The 17,483-nt window shown below is 41.7% G+C and overlaps 1 protein-coding gene across 11 annotated transcripts in view; it reads left to right on the forward strand.

Moving 5' to 3' along the window:
- The window catches only part of MAP7D2 (MAP7 domain containing 2), a 111,961-nt gene that overhangs the window by 71,029 nt on the left and 23,449 nt on the right, over positions 1 to 17,483 (forward strand). For 4 of the 11 annotated variants that reach the window (XM_012433899.3, XM_021674798.2, XM_012433880.3 and 1 more), the window contains 2 exons: positions 6,132 to 6,298; positions 8,050 to 8,177. In XM_012433899.3, the coding sequence (XP_012289322.1) occupies positions 6,132 to 6,298; positions 8,050 to 8,177 (295 nt within the window). Of the gene's footprint in view, positions 1 to 6,131; positions 6,299 to 6,598; positions 6,674 to 8,049; positions 8,178 to 17,483 lie in introns of all 11 variants that reach the window. The other 7 variants (XM_012433905.3, XM_012433918.3, XM_012433928.3 and 4 more) reach the window with 3 other exon arrangements.

A 17,483-nucleotide genomic window follows, 5' to 3' on the forward strand; every position in this document is an offset into this window, starting at 1 on the left:
GTTAGTAGACTTTTCTTAAGAGATGGTGTGGCAAAATAGCCTGTAGACCAGTCTGGGGAGTCCCATAGCTAGCTCTGCCATTCACTAGCCCTCACTATTTGGGGTAAGTTAATTAACTTCTCTAAACCTCAGTTTTCTCATCTGTAAGATGGAGCTATTTAAAATTGTTGTGAGGATTAAATGAGATAGTGCACGCAAATGAGATAACACAATGATTAGCACAGAATAAAAGCTCAACAGAAGTCTAGAGCCTCACTACTCAAAATGTGATCCATGGACCAGCAATGGCAGCAGCATCTAGGAGTTTGGTCAGAAAGCCCCACCCAACCTGCACATTGAAGTCAGAAACGCTAGGCCAGACCATCAAAGCCCTGCCTTTATCAAAGCAGATCGAGTCATCATGTCACGATTCATGGGGGCTGGCATTCTCTTTGTTTGCAGATGAGCAGTACTGTGTCCATCTAAGGTCAGATCTGCTCTCTATTCCCAAGATAGAGTACTCAGTGTGATGATACATAAATGACATAAAACTTCTGCCTAGTTGTAGTTGCTTCCAAAGAGTTATACTGTTTAGGCAAATAAGTTATACAGACAGCTAATAAGTACATAAGATGCTCAACATCATTAATCATTAGGGAAATGAAAATCAAAACCAGAGTGGATCCACTTCACACCCACCAGGATGACTAGAATTTTTTTTTTAAAGGGGAGGAGGTAGAGACACTCTTGCCTCACACACTGCTGGTGGGAATATAAAATGATGCAGCTGCTGTGGAACGTGGCCTGACAATTCCTTAAAAACTTAAGCATAGAGTTCCCATATGACCCAGCAATTCCACTCCTAGGTATACAGCCAAGGAAAATAAAAACATATGTTTGCACAAAAACTTATTCACAATAGCCACAAAGTGGAAACAACTCAAATGTCCTTCAGTGGATGAATAGATAAACAAAATGTGATATGCCCATAAAGTAGAATATTATTCAGCTGTAAAAAGCAATACAGGCCAATGGCGGTGCCTCATGCCTATAATGCCAGCACTTTGGGAGGCCGAGGCGAATGGTTCACCCAAGGTCAGGAGTTTGAGACCGGCATGGTCAACATGGTGAAACCCTATCTCTACTAAAAATACTAAAAATTCAAAAATTAGCTGGACGTGATGGCACACAGCTGTAATCGCAGCTACTCAGGAGGCTGAAACAGGAGAATCGCTTGAGCCCAGGAGGTGGAGGCTGTAGTGAGCTGAGATGGCACCACTGCACTCCAGCCTAGGTGACAGAGTGAGACTCCATCTCAAAAAATAAATAAATAAATAAATACAGATACATGCCACGAGATGGATGAACCTTGAAAATATTATGCTAAGTGAAATAAGCCAGTCACAGAAGGCCACAAATTGTATGCTTCTATTTATGTGAAATGTCTGAAATAGAAAAATCCATCTCTATGGACAGTAGATGGTGGTTATCAGAGACTGGAGGAAGGAGGGAAGGGGAGTGACTGCTTAATGGACAAATAATTTCTTTGAGAAATCTTGAAAATGTTGTAGAAGTAGACTGTGGTTATGGTTCCACAACCTTGTGAATGTACTAAAAACCTCAAATTGTGTGTGTATATGTATGTGTGTGTATATATATATGTATTATATATATATTTATTATCTATATAAAGACAGTATATATATAATAAATATATATTTTTATATATTTGTATATAAATATAAATATATTTGTGTATTTATATATATTATATATGTATATTTATATATAAATATAAAATAAAGACAAGGTCTTGCTCTTTTGCCCTGGGTGGAATGCAGTGATGTGATTATAGCTCACTGAAGCCTCGAGCTCCAAGCCTTCCTTTTATCTCAGCTTCCCAAGTAGCTGGGACTACAGGCACATGTCACCATGCCTGGCTAAATTTTTGGATTCTTTGTAGGGACAGGGTCTCACTTTGTCTGTTGCTCAGGCTGGTCTCCAACTCTTGGGCTCAAGCACGACCCATCTGCCTCAGCCTCCCAAAGTGCTAGGATTACAGGTGTGAGCCTCCATCCCTGTCCTGTATACTTTTTAAAGGGTGAATTTTATGGTATGTGAGTTATATCTCAAAAAACCCTAGCAAGTAGGAAGTACCCCATTTTGAGGATAATGAATATGTTAGGGGTCCCTAAGAGCAACTCCAGGATCACTTATTTGCTAGGAAGACTCACAGGATCCCCAATGAAAGGATGTAAGCAAAGTCAGCAAAGGGGAAAGGAACATGGGACAAAGTCCAGGGAAGACCAGGTACAAGCTTCCAGAGTCCTCTCCAGTGGAGTCTCTCAGGACACCGTTCACTCCAGCAATGAGTTGTGACAACATGTATGAAATATGAAATGTTGCCAACCAGGAAAGCTTTTTAGAGACTCAGTGCCGATGGTTTTTACAGGGGCTGGTCACATGCACCCCTTGCCCAGCACATACTCAAATTCCAGGTTCCCAGAAGGAAAGCAGGCATTCAATATACACCATGTTGTTTGTTTATGCCCAGTGAGCCACTCATCAGTTAAAGGGAGGACCTTCCCAAAATCTAAGTTTCCAGGTGCCAGCCAAGGGCTAACCTTGTAAGCAGGTCTTTCTAGGGACAGCAGTCAGGCCTGCTATGTTAACTGTTTTTGTGCAGCTCATCCACTTGACTCTCGGCCAAGGTGTCTTTACAGAAAATATTTCAGTAAGGCCATACACAGCAAGGGATGAGACCATCCTGCAGTATTGATCTCAGTTATGTCCTTTAGGAGTTCTGGACTTAGCAGTTAAAGCAAATCTAATTAACCAGAAGGTCTGTCTTTTTCTTTTTTCTCTTTCTTTTCATTTTCTTTTTGTGAAGACAAGGTCTTTCTCTGTTGCTCTTACCCACGCTGGAGTACAGTGGCATGATCATGGCTCATTGCATCCTTAACCTCCTGGGCTTACGTGATCATCCCACCTAAGCCTCCTGAGTAGCTGCAACTACAGGTGTGCGCTACAAATCTAGCTCTCTCTCTCTCTATATATATATATATTTTTTTTTTTAGAGATGGGGGTCTCCCTGTGTTGCCCAGGTTGGTCTCAAACTCTGGGACTCAGGTGATCCTCCCACCTCAGCCTCCCAAAGTGCTGGGATTTCAGGCATAAGCCACTGCACCTGGCCTCAGAAAGGTCTGTTTGAGGCAGCCAGATGGCCTCCTCCATCAGTTGCTGTATGAATCTTTTTACCTGGCCCGTGGCATCAACTCCAGCCCAGAACAACTCTGGCCAGTAAGTTGAAACTGACCTGAATGCCTTCCCGGGCTGAGGCAGTGTTGTGATAATCATGGCACGCACACAGGAAGTATGATCCCCATGGGCTCATATGGTTCCCTGGAAACAGAGTTGGAGATGTTAGGGTACACCAGCAGGGTATCATTGGTCAGACAATCTCCAGCGTGGCTCCCACTGTGGTGCCTCGTGCCTCAGGGTGCTCAGTCCAGTGCAGGTAATTCAGCTCAGTCCCAGGTTTTATGGGGGCTGCCTGAGGCCATCAGTCCCAAACAGTTATGTCAGTGACCCTACTTCATCTTCCTGGCAAGTGCAGATGGAATCTGGAGGTGTTCTGTGGAGACATGCAGGAGCTGGCCCCACCCCTGCCGGCTCATATTCGTGCTGTCGTGTACCATCTAGGCTCAGCCATGGGTCTGAGTCCAAGGTGCTTTCAGCACAGAAGAAGGAGAGAGCTTCCAGCAGCAGTTATGGAAAACAGAAAACAACTGTCCTTCCCTATCCCTATATCACCCCAGGTGTTGGATTTTGTTTTTTTTCTCCATGTCCTATTCAATAATCAAAACTACATTTTCTTAATCATCCCCTACTCTCACCCAGACCTTTCAAAGAAAGGACAAAAGCATTTTTTTAAAACCCATTTTTATCCAATTTAACGAAAGATATATTGTGTAAGTATTAGGTTAAAATCCTAAATTTTCAAAACATTTTAAAGTAGGTTTGTATCACCTCTGAGCCCTTTCATCTTTATCGTTTATCCAGTGAGCAGCCTAGAAAAGATCAATCCCTTTCCAGTGAAAGCTGCATTTAACAAATTGCTTTACTGACGTGTAGTGAGAGAAAGGCAGAAGAAATATAGTCAGGATCTCAGTCTATTACAAACTGCAGCTACTCCAGAAAATTAAGCACAAAACATTAACAGTAGTAACACATTCCCCAGAGGGGATGGAGTTCAATCTGTCAGGGATGGCTGAAAGAGTGACATCGCCTGTGATGTGAGTTGAAGCCTTTGTAGGAATCATTTTTGGGAATATAATCAGACTCTGCATCAGAAATATACAGCCCGTGAGCAGCTTGATCATTGATGGTCCCATCAGAGAACGAGCCCTGTCTTGTGGGCACTTGTATGTGACCCAGACAGTCTAGCAGCATCCAGGATCTTTTTATAGTTTTGAGTCCCATGGAGGACATTCTATATTTACAGTGGTCCCTAGTCGATTTTTAAAACTTCAAAAGCATGTATTTTTTCTGAAAATTGCCTGTCTTTTCACATCTCCCTTTTTCCAGAGGCTCCATTAGACAAAAGCCATAGCAGAAAAACCTATTATAGAGACTCGTCCTGGTTGTAATATTTGGAGTTTAAATTCCAACCCACCCACTGCTGGCAAACAGTGAGGAAGTTATGTTTCATTGTCACTTGGAAGAGAAAACAAAAACCAAAGGCATCACCTGGGCTGCACTTTTTCCCTCACTTTAGCTAGCACAGCCAAAAGCAACCAGGGGGATCCATTGAGCCAACTGTCTTGGAACTGCATCGGTCATCTTTAAATTCCGTAGGTCACTTTTACCTCTCAGAACAGCTCAGCTGCTGTTCTATACTATGAATAACTTCACAGCCACCCAGGGACCGCAAGTTTGTTCTCCACCCTTTTGTCCTTTTCCCAAAATGTGATTTTACCATATTTCAGCAAATCAGGATCATTCCAGCAATTCCCATTTCTGACATTCGTTGTGCCAGGGTTCCCCAAGACCTCCCCAGGTGTGATAATTGACTAGGAGAACTTGGAAGAATCCGCATAGTTGCACTCGTGGCTGTGACTTATTTTTTCTTTCTTAGCTTTTTTTTTTTTTTTGAGATGGGATCTTGCTTTGTCACCTAGGTTGAAGTGTAGTGGCATGATCTTGACTCACTGCAGCCTTGACCTTCCAGTCTCAAGCGATCCTCCCACCTTAGCCTGCAGAGTAGCTGGGACTGCAGGAGTGTGTGTGCCCCTATGCCCAGCTAATTTTTGTATTTTTTGTAGAGCTGATGTTTCGCCATGTCGCCCAGGCTGGTCTCAACCTCCTAAGCTCAGGTGAGCCACCATGCCTGGCCCATGGCTGTGATTTATTATAGCAGGAGGAAACATGAAAAGAACTAGGAAATGGAAGAGGTATATGGGATTAAGTCCAGAGGTAACCAGGTGCAGATTTGCACGACTCTTTTCCCAGTGGAGTCACACGGGAGAAGCTTAATTCCTGCACCAACACATTGTGACAACATGTATGAAATGTTGCCAGGCTGGGAAGCTGGCTAGAAACTCAGTGCCCAGGGTTTTTACTGGGAGCTGGTTATGTAGGCATCCCCTCCCAGGCACATACCCAGATTCCAGACTCCCACAAGAAAAGAAGTGCTTAGTATAAACCATACTGTTTAAATACAGTTTAGACACCCATCAGTTAATGGTGGGAACCCTCCTGAAATCTAAGTTCCTAGATGCCAGCCAAGGGCCACCCATGTAATCAGGTCTTTCCAAGAACAGCAGTCAGATCTGCTGTGTTAACCCTTTTCTGCACAAGGAAATTGATGTTTGGAGAGGTTAAGTAACCTGCCCAAGGAGATCCAGCTATTAGGTGGCAGTGCTAGGTCTCTGTGGCTCCAAAGTACAGACTTTTAACCCTTGAAATTAACTTGAATAAACTTGACACTTGAGTATGGGAGCCTTTTTAGGATCCATCCTGTGTACAACAGAAAAGTGTGCTGTTGATTGCCCAGGTCATATTTTAATAGAAATGTTTTCTTCCCAACTCTCTGCTCTACTGTTCCCATCTGTACTCTCTGTCTTTCTGGCTGTTATGCCGTAACTTTCTAGTATTCCCTGTCTGTCCTCGTTTAGCTCTTCTTGGCCCTCTTAACCCTTCTTACAAATCTTCACCGACTCGAAACATTGAGAAGAAGAAAGCTGCATCTACATCTACATCTACATCTGACACAGGAGATGTTGGGAAAGAAGCCCTTGTGGGAGGAGAGGCCTCTCTGGTAAGTTTAAAACCACCCACCCACTCACTCCTCCAGACTGTGTTCTGTCTGATGGTGTGATTACTTCTGTGCTTGACCTGGGCTCTCTGTTTCCATCAGTCTCCCGGGACTGCTCAAAGCAGGAAAGGGTAGATTTAGTTCAAAATTTTGCCCAACCTTTGAAAATCCTTTAACTTTTTGGACCCTCTTAAGTCTTAGTACCTTGGAGCAAATTCTTAATGCTGTCCTTGTCACAGCCTGCCCTCCAGAGGACAGGAGTCAGAAGGAATGTTCTAAATATCCTGGTCTTCCTCTTTACAGATATCAGATTCTGGGTCAGTTCTGCCTGTGCACCTAACTAGAACTGAGGATCTATGTCAACTTTTACCTACAAAAGTAATTATTAAACATTCTTTTGAGATGATGTCTTTCTATGTTGCTCAGGCTGACCTTGAATTTCTGGGCTCAAGTAATCCTCCTGCCTCAGCCTCTTAAGTAGCTGGGACTACAGGCATGTGCTACTATGCCCAGCTTAAACATTTTTGGTGGCATACTGGCACTTTCAGTAAATTAAATGTTGAACAGTTGTGTCTATTTATTTATACACAATTGTGTCTATTTATTCAGAAATTACACATGCCATACTACTTTTGTTAGTTATCCATTGCTACTTAACAAATCACCTCAAACCTTGGCAGCTTAAAACAACAAATATGTATTAACTCATGGGTTCTTTGGATCAGAAATTCAGAGTGACTTAGTGGTGCAAGATCTTTCATGAGGTGTGGTCAAGATGTTGGCCAGGGCTGCATCATCTGAAAGCATGGTTGGGCCTCTTCTGAGACGGCTCATTCACGGCTGTTGGCAGGAGGCCTTAGTTCCGCACTGCATGGGCCTGTTCATAAAGCTGCTTGAGTGTCCAAATGATGCCACAGCTGGCTTCCCTCCAAGCAAGCTATCAGAGAGATTGCAAGGGGGAAGCTGCAGTGTCCTTTAAGTAAGTCACTCAGATTAACCCACGCTCAAGGGAAGAGGAATTAAGTCTCACCTGTTGAAGGGAGGAATACCAAATAATGTCTGGACTTATTTTAAAACTACTGCATTTTATAATACCATATTTTATTTTCAAATCTGTCATGAGTCTTAGAAGTACCTGTTTTAGACTCTTGGATTTTACTATACAGTGGATTAGTGTTGAAAGGGACTGATGGATGTGAGTGTGGGGGCCACATGAGGGCTTGCTGCAGAATAGTATGATAGGGAGGAAAGGGAGCTAACCATTGTGGAGTACTTTCTGCAGGCTAGGCACTGATGTCTGTTCCTTTCTGCCGAGGGAGGTAATGAGAAGACCTACAGGACTGGGTGGGGTTGCAAACCCCATTATACCATGTATACCACGGGGGCCACAGCTCACTGTCTTGGAAGTTATTACCACATTTTTACCTACCTATAATTTTTTGTAGTGATTTTACATCTTTGCACTCTTTTCAGTTCCTATATGTCCAGGACTATAATATGGTTCTGTTCTTAACTCTTTGAAAGATAACTAGGAGAAGGAAATCTTTGCATTTTGAGGCTGTTTTTTTTTTAACTGGATAATGTAAATGTGATGACCTCATCATGCCTCCCTGCAAAGATGCCTGTTATGTAATACATTATAGCTTCATATCGATCCCTCTGAAAGCTGTGCATTGTTCCATCTGGGGAGTTATTCTAATAAATTGTGGAAGTATTGCCAGTCATGGACTGTGGCTATCCTATGTCCCCTACAGGTGGAGAAGGTGAAGCGGGGGCAACGAACAGCAAATTCTCTTCCCACTGTGAATTTCGGGTCCCCTCTGAGAAGATGCGAGCTTTCTGGAAGCATTCCTAAGAGACCATCTTCTCCTGTGATATCCAAGTAAGCATCTCTCTCCTTTGCCAGACAGTCTGACTGTTGTGAGTCAGTTTGCTAGGGCTTTGTGCCATCCCGTGTTGCAGCTCCTGCTCCCCATAAGGCATGGCCAGCCAGAAGAGCTCAGTGAGAGAAATGCTGGCCTTGGAGTTACCTGGCTTGACTCTCTGTGTATCTTCTGGGTGAAAGATCCTTTGCTAAGGGACCCCAGTGCATCTGGGACTTTTATTTACCAAGATGATGGATTCAGCATTTTCTCTTTAGGTCCATGAATCCCATTTTGCTTTTCTGGTATTCTTCTTTTTCCTCCAGTTGCATTTGGATTTAAGTGATTGCATTGGGCTTGGGTTCCTCCTCACATAGTCACCCTTCTCCCCCACCTTGTTGTCTCTCTCTTTAATGGAGATACAATAATAACTTGTGAGCCATGGTCATCAGTGTTTTAATGAAGCAAATATGTGTGTGTGTGTGTGTGTGTGTGTGTGTGTGTGTGTGTGTGTGTGTGTTTAAGAGATGGGGTATTGTTGTGTTGCTCAGGCCTAGAGTGCAGTGACTGTTCACAGGCATAATCACAGCACACTATAGCCTCCAACTCCTAGGCTCAGGTGATCCCCCCACCTCAGTCTCCCAAGTAACTGGGACCACCATGCCCATGCTATGCACCACCATGCGCAGCTAATTTTTGTTAGGAACTGGGTAAACTCACCATTGAAACCATGGAACTGAAAAATGTACAATAACTGTGTGACCACCAAGGTCTTAAGTCATTAAAATATTTTACTGACAGTAAGTGACAAGAGTGACTCAGTAAATAACTCAGTTCAGTAAGACAGTCGAAACCATCTTTAGTAGGACAGAGAAAGAAAGAGAAATAGGATTCAATTTGGGAAAATAGGAAAGTTTTTATATGGAGAGAATCATATAAACCTTATTCAGTGTATCGGTTTAGTTCGGAGAATGTCAGATAAAACACAAATTTAATGAACACTTGCAAATTTGTCAAAAATATTTCAAGATGACATCAGCTCTTAAATTCCCAATGTGTTGCTTTCTAACAAACTTTTTCACTACTATTAATATTTTTTTGGAGATCACTATGGTTTTGATACACTACTAATACCTGCTATTGATGTGTTTGTCCTCCATAAGGAAAATCCATAGCACATTACTGAATTAAAAGCCTGCTTTTCTTTCTTTGTTTTTAGTTCATTGCAACCTTTCTGTGCTAGTATCGCCCATCTTTTGTGATGGTATTGTTATCTTACCTCCTCTTTAAATTTATTATGTGGGCTCCATGATCCCTTTCCCTGTCTTATTTCTGAACCTTTTTCAGCTTCCACCCATGCATCATTACTCTAGTGTTAATTTGGGACATTTACATTAATAGAAAGAAAAGCCTAGTTTATGCTGAGACTTTTAGAGGTACCACCCTCTCTCTCTTGCTGCAATTTGGACTTATGGTCCCTGCAGGGATACTAGCTTGCAAGTTTCATCATTATTATTGTAAATGGTAGTATCTTCTATAGAGATGAGAATTACAGGTATACCTAGTTTTGTCGTACTTTGCACTTTGCACATACCGGTTTTTTGTTTGTTTGTTTGTTTTTTAACAAATTGAAGGTTTGTGGCAACCCTGCATTGAGCATGTCTATCGATGCCATTTTTCCAATAGTGTGTGCTCACTTCTTGTCTCTGTGTCACATTTTGGTAATTCTCAAAATATCCAAACATTATTATTATATCCATTATGGTGATCTGTGATCAATGATCTTTGATATTACTGTTATAAGTGTTTTGGGGTGCCATGAATTGCACCCATATAAGATGGCAAACTTAATGTGTGTGTGTTCTGGCAGCTCCACTGACAGGTCATTCCCTCGTCTCCCTCTCCTCGGATCTCTCTACTCCTTGAGACACAGTAATATTGAAATGAGGCCAATTAACCCAACAAAGGCCTCTTAGTGTCCAGGTGAAAGGAAGAGCCACACATCTCTCACTTTAAATCGAAAACTAGAAATGGTTGAGCTTAGTGAGGAAGTCAACATCAAAAGCTGACATGGGCTGAAGGCTAGGCCTCTGGGACCAGTTAGCCAGGTCATGAATGCAAAGGAAAATTTATTGAAGGAAATTAAAAGTGCTACTCCAGTGAACACACAAACGATAAGAAAGAGAAACAGCCTGTATTAGTCTGGATTCTCCAGAGGGACAGAACTAATAGGATAGATGTATATATGAAGGGGAGTTTATTAAGGAGTATTAGCTACACGATCACAAGGTGAAGTCCCACAATAGAGCATCTGTAAGCTGAGGAACAAGGAAGCCAGTCTGAGTTCCTAAACCTCAAAAGTAGGGAAGCCAGCAGTGCTGGGATTACAGGTGCGAGCCACTGTGCCTGACTAGTTCTATCATTCTTTTTTTTTTTGGAGACAGGGTCTCACTCTGTCGCCCAGGCTGGAGTGCAGTGGCACAGTCTCGGTTCACTGCAACCTTTGCCCCATAGGTTCAAGCAATTTTCCTGCCTCAGCCTCCCAAGTAGCTGGGATTACAGGCACATACCACCACATCTGGCTAATTGTTATATATTAGTAGAGATGGGGCTTCGCCATATTGGCCAGGCTGGTTTTGACTCCTGACCTCAAGTGATCCACCTGCCTTGGCCTCTCAAAGTGCTATGATTTATCCAAGATGGCTGATCACTAGCAGCTCGGGCACGTAGCTCCCAGTGAAAGCGCAGAGAACGAGAGGACGCCACACTTTCAAACGAATATTTGTTGCTCACGGACCAGGAGATTCCCAGTGGAGGAGCCCCACGGGTAGCCAGAGCGACTTTTGTGGCCGGCGCGGCGGTTTTGCTGGCGCCTTAGCGCAGCAGTTCTAGGTGCAGAGTCCGGAGATTCCCGGGCAGAAAAGCACCATCGATCTTAACACCACTGTTTTGGCCGGCGCAGTGGATTGCTCAGATTTCGGTGCTGGGAATCAAAAGTTGGACATCCGCTCAGAGACCTAGTTAGAAAGTCGGTAATTACAAAGACAACAGAGGGATAAATATATAATGAAGGGAAGAAACCAGCCTAAAAAGGCAGAGAATACTCAAAATCAGAATGCCTCTCCCTCTACAGGGGATCGCAGTTCCTCATCAGTAACGGAACAAAGCTTAATGGAGAACGAGTGTGTTCCAATAACAGAAGCAGGCTTCAAAACGTGGGTGATAAGAAACTTCTGTGAATTAAAAGAACTTGTTCTAACCCAATGCAAAGAAACTAAGAACCTTGAAAAAAGGTTTGATGAAATGCTAACGAGAATGGACAATTTAGAGGGGAATATAAGTGAATTGATGGAGCTGAAAAACACAACACGAGAACTTCGTGAAGTATGCACAAGTTTAAACAGTCGAATTGATCAAGCAGAAGAAAGGATATCAGAAGTCGAGGACCAGCTCAGTGAAATGAAACGAGAAGACAACATTGGAGAAAAAAGGATAAAAAGGAATGAGCAAAGTCTCCAGGAAATATGGGACTATGTGAAAAGACGTAATTTACGTTTGATAGGTGTACCTGAATGTGACGAAGAGAATGAATCCAAGTTGGAAAATACTCTTCAGGATATCATGCAGGAAAACTTTCCCAACCTAGTAAGGCAGGACAATATTCAACTCCAGGTAATACAGAGAACACCACAAAGATACTCTTCAAGAAGACCAACCCCAAGGCACATAATCGCCAGATTTATTAGGGTTGAAATGAAGGAGAAGATACTAAGGGCAGCCAGAGAGAAAGGGCGGGTTACCCATAAAGGGAAACCTATCAGACTTACAGCAGATCTCTCAGCAGAAATCCTACAAGCCAGAAAAGAGTGGGGACCAATATTTAATATCCTTAAAGAAAAGAATTTTCAACCCAGAATTTCATATCCAGCCAAACTAAGCTTTATGAGCGAAGGAAAAATTAAATCTTTTGCGAACAAACAAGTACTTAGAGACTTCACCACCACCAGACCTGCTTTACAAGAGCTTCTGAAAGAAGCACTATACATATAAAGGAACAACCAATATCAGCCTTTCCAAAAATATATCAAAAAGCAAAGAGTATTAACACAATGAAAAATGTACACCAACTAATGGGCAAAACAGCCAGCTAGCATCAAATGGCAGTATTAAACTTATATATATTCTAATTGGATAAAAAGCCAAAACCCATCGGTATGCTGCATCCAGACCCATCTCACATGCAACAATACACAAAGGCTCAAAACAAAGAGAAGGAGGAAGATTTATCAACCAATCAGAGAGTAAAAATAAACAAATACACAAAAAGCAGGAGATGCAATTCTCGCCTCTGATAAAGCAGACTTTAAAGCAACAAAGATCAAAAGAGGCAAAGAAGGACATTACATAATGGCAAAAGGATCAATGTAACAGGAAGAGCTAATGATTCTATAGATCAACCAGACAGAAAATTAACGAGGACATCCAGGACTTGAACTCAGAGCCGGAACAAGTAAACTTAATAAACATTTGTAGAACTCTCCACTTCAAATACACAAAACATACATTACCACCTCACACCTATTCCAAAAGTGACTACATAATTGGAAGTAAATCACTCCTCAGTAATCGCATAGCATTTCATAGGTGTAAATGAAATATTGGTTAGCTGCTTGTTTGTTATTTTCTTCCATTATTCCTTCCTGTCTACATCATTAAGTATAATTATTGGTATAAAAGAGGTTTTCAATACCCATTACTAAATTGCATTCTAGCCTGGGCAAGAAAGCAATACTCCCACTCTGTCTCTCTCTTTCTCTTCTTTTTTCTTTGTCTTCTTCATTCTTTTTTTTCTTTCTTTCTAAAAAAAAAAAAAAAGTGCTATGATTACAGCTGTGAGCCACTGCGCCTGACCATTTATATCATTCCTTGTACGTTACATGTTGCATAAATATTCTCTTGCACACTCAATGTTGAAAAAAGATAGTAAAAGAGAAAGACTTACTTGATTTTTAGAATGGTGCCACACACAAAACAAACCCCCACCAAAACCGATATTTTTGACATTCCTTCTGTGCAGACCGAGTGCGTGATTTTAAAAACAAACTGGAAATGATGTGGCTTTGAAAGGGGGCTTAATTCGACCCTTTGAACTCCCTCATCCAGAATCCCAGGCAGGTCATGTTATTTTTTAATTATTTATTTTTTTAAAGATGGAAAAAAAAAAGGAAGAAAGAAAGAGAGAAAGAAAAAAAAAGAATGAAGAAGAGGAAGAAAAAGGAAGAGAAAGAGGGAGAGAGAACGGGAGTATTGCTTTATTGCCCAGGCTAGAATGCAGTCTAAAAATGGGAATTGAAAATCTCTTTTATGCCAATAATTGTGCTTAACAATGGAGACAGGAAGGAATAAGGGAAGAAAATAACAAACAGCCAACCAATATTTCATTTAAACCTATGAAATGCTATGCAATTACTGAGGAGTGATTCACTTCCAATTATGTAGTCACTTGTGGAATAGGTGTGATATGGTACTGATAAGAATGTATGTTTTGTGTATTTGAAGTGGAGAGTTCTATAAATGTTTATTAAGTTTACTTGTTCTGGGTCTGAGTTCAGGTCCTGGACATCCTTGTTAATTTTCTATCTCGTTGATCAGTCTAATATTGACAATGTGATGTTACAGTCTCCCACTATTATTGTGTGGGAAGCTAAGTCTCTTTATAAGTCATTAAGAACTTGTCTTATGTATCTGGATGCTCCTGTATTGGGTGCGTGTATATTTAGGATCGTCAGCTCTTCTTGTTGCATTGATCCTTTTACCATTATGTAATGTCCTTCTTTGCCTCTTTTGATCTTTGTTGCTTTAAAGTCTATTTTATCAGAGGTGAGAATTGCAACTCCTGCTTTTTATTTATTTATTTATTTTTGCTCTCCGTTTGGTTGGTAAATCTTCCTCCATCCCTTTGTTTTGAGTCTTTGTGTATCGTTGCATGTGAGATGGGTCTGGATACAGCATACCGATGGGTTTTGGCTTTTTATCCAGTTAATAATATATATGAGTTTAATACTGCCATTTGATGCTAGCTGGCTGTTTTGCCCATTAGTCGATGTAAGTTCTTCATTATGTTAATGCTCTTTGCTTTTTGATATATTTTTGGAATATTTTTGGAAAGGCTGATACTGGTTGTTCCTTTATATGTGTAGTGCTTCTTTCAGAAGCTCTTGTAAAGCAGGCCTGGTGATGGTGAAATCTCTAAGTATTTGCTTGTTCACAAAAGATTTTATTTTTCCTTCGCTTGTGAAGCTTAGTTTGGCTGGATATGAAATTCTGAGTTGAAAGTTCTTTTCTTTAAGGATGTTGAATATTGGCCCCCACTCTTTTCTGGCTTGTAGGGTTTCTGCTGAGAGATCTGCTGTAGGTCTGATAGGCTTCCCTTTGTGGGTTACCTGACCTTACTCTCTGACTGCTCTTAGTATTTTCTCCTTCATTTCAACCCTAATGAATCTGATGATTATGTGCCTTGGGGTTGGTCTTCTTGAGGAATATCTTTGTGGTGTTCTCTGTATTACCTGGAGTTGAATATTGTCCTGCCTTACTAGGTTGGGAAAGTTTTCCTGAATAATCTCCTGAAGAGTATTTTGCAGCTTGGATTCATTCTCTTCGTCACATTCAGTTACACCTATCAAATGTAGATTAGGGCTTTTCACATAGTCCCATATTTATTGGAGACTTTGCTCATTCCTTTTTATCCTTTTTTCTCTAATCTTGACTTCTCGTTTTATTTCATTAAGTTGGTCTTCGACCTCTGATATCCTTTCTTCTGCTTGATCAATTCGACTGTTAAAACTTGTGCATACTTCGTGAAGTTCTCGTGTTGTGTTTTTCAGCTCCATTAATTCACTTATATTCCTCTCTAAATTGTCTATTCTCGTTAGCATTTCATCAAACCTTTTTTCAAAGTTCTTAGTTTCTTTGAATGGGGTCAGAACAAGTTCTTTTAATTCACAGAAGTTTCTTATCATCCACCTTTTGAAGCCTACTTCTGTTAATGGAACGCACTTGTTCTCCATCAAGCCTTGTTCTGTTGCTGATGAGGAACTGTGATCCCCTGTAGAGGGAGAGGCATTCTGATTTTGGGTATTCTCAGCCTTTTTACGCTTGTTTCTTCCCGTCATTGTAAATTTATCCACCTGTCGTCTTTGTGATTACTGACTTTCAAATTAGGTCTCTGAGTGGATGTCCAACTTGTTGATTCCCAGCGCCGAAATCTGAGCAATCCACTGCACCAGCCAAAACAGCGGTGTTAAGATTGATGGTGCTTTTCTGCACCAAGAACTGCTGCACCAAGGCACCAGCAAAACCGCCGCGCTGGCCACAAGAGTTGCGCTGGCGACCTGTGGGGCTCCTCCGCTGGGAATCTCCTGGTCCATGAGCAACAAAAATTCGTCTGAAAGTGTGGCATCCTCTCGTTCTCTGCACTTTCACTGGGAGCTACAATCACGAGCTGCTAGTGATCAGCCATCTTGGATCTCTCTCGCAGGTCATGTTATTAATGGTCCCTTTTCCTGTGACCTCCTAAGCTCTAATAGTGCGTTGTTCTCCTGCCTGATCTCAGATAAATTAAGCCACTGTTGGGTGACTGTGCATGTTAGTAGCATTGCTCTTTTAAGTGGTCAAGTTTATTTTTATTGTTTTCATCGTTGAGTACTTGCATGGGTTTTAGAAAACTAGATTCTGCAACACCCTGAAAGACATAGATGGAGCATAACTTTGTTCCTATAACCTAGAGAAAAGAAATCCAGTGTGGCCAAGTGGATTTGTCCAGCCTGTCTCTGCCTCTGAGTGTTGATGCTACCTGTACTTCTAGGTTTTCAGTATGAAATGTTCTCTAATGGGTTTATATTCTTAGAAATATATTGTAAATCAGTTTGGTCATTATGATAGGTAATATTTCAGTTATCTATTGCTGCTGTAACAAAGCCCCCAAAATTGAGTTGCTTAAACAATAATTTATTATTCATTTTCACAGTTCTGTTACTTGGGCTTACTGGGAGGTTCTCTCTTGGGATCTTTTGTGCAGTTGCTCTATGGGTTGACTTGGGTTACGCAAGGTCTTCCATGCCATTGCAGTCCAGTGTTGACTGGAGCTGCAGTTAGTTACCTAGAGCTCAGCTGAGCTGGAGGTTCAAGATGGGCCATTTTCCCACCTGGCAGTTGATGATAGCTGTTGGCTGGGAGCTCAGCTGAGGCTGTCAAACCAGAGTGCCTACTGTGGCTTCTCTGTATGGCTTAGGCTTCTAACAGTGGCTGGGTTCCAACAAGAAATGGCCCCATGATCGAGCATCTTTTGGGGCAGGAAGCAAAAGCTGTCAGGCCAGTGAAGGTCTGTGTCCTGAGTTGGCACAGCCTTACTTGTCGGCCATATTTTAAAGATCAAAGCAGTCGGGCCAACCTAGATTCAGTGGATGGAGAGATAAACTCAAAAGATAAGATCCATATGGGATGGGAGATACTACTGTGGCCATCTTTGGAAAATTCAGTGTGCCAAAGATAATTACTTCCAGAGGTAGATCATAGCTGAGATCAGTTTTGTGTCAGGGACCTAGTTTGATTTCACTTTATCATGTATTGAAAACAAAACATATTCCATATGAGGGAAAAAATTAGGATAAAGGTATCTGGATGGCCCAGAATAGGTACCTCCCACTTTACTCCAAATCACAGGCCCATGGAAAGCTCCCTCCCAGGGAGCTTTGGTGTTCCTTTGGTGGCTGAGGACATTTAATGGATCCTGGTTGCCCTTCCCATAAGCTTCTCTGGGAGATATGTGGCTTGGTTATCCCCTCCCACAGATAAGCATCTACAGCAGAGCAGGCTCCCCCAAGGGCAATTTAACTGCTGTTTTTGCCACCGCATCATTCTCCAGTAGGCTTTTACATTCTTATCTGAAATTTTTCTTGAAGAGAGTAATTGAAAATGTCAAGTGATACCCCCTCCTTGCAGCCGTACCTGTATACTCACTCCCTTAGTCCTGTATTTTTTAGTCTTATCAGAGGATCATTTGAGTTTAAACCAAAGCTTTTTAATTTTGAAATGATTTTAGCCTTGCAAAAGAATCACAAGGCTAGAACAAAGAACTCTTTCTTACATACCTTATATCCTGTATTAACGTGTAGTCACATTTATGTCATCCGTCCCATCCCCTATCACCCTCACTCAGTCTTGCACAGTCTCTCACATTCGTCCTGCATAGATGCACACACTGACACACATACACAGATTTCTCCCAGAACTGTTTGACAGTAACTTGCAGACATCATACCCCTTTG

This window comes from Aotus nancymaae, unplaced genomic scaffold, assembly GCF_030222135.1.
Source record: "Aotus nancymaae isolate 86718 unplaced genomic scaffold, 86718_ANA_hifiasm-v0.15.2.pri h1tg000058l, whole genome shotgun sequence".
NCBI classification, from domain to species: Eukaryota; Metazoa; Chordata; class Mammalia; order Primates; family Aotidae; genus Aotus; species Aotus nancymaae.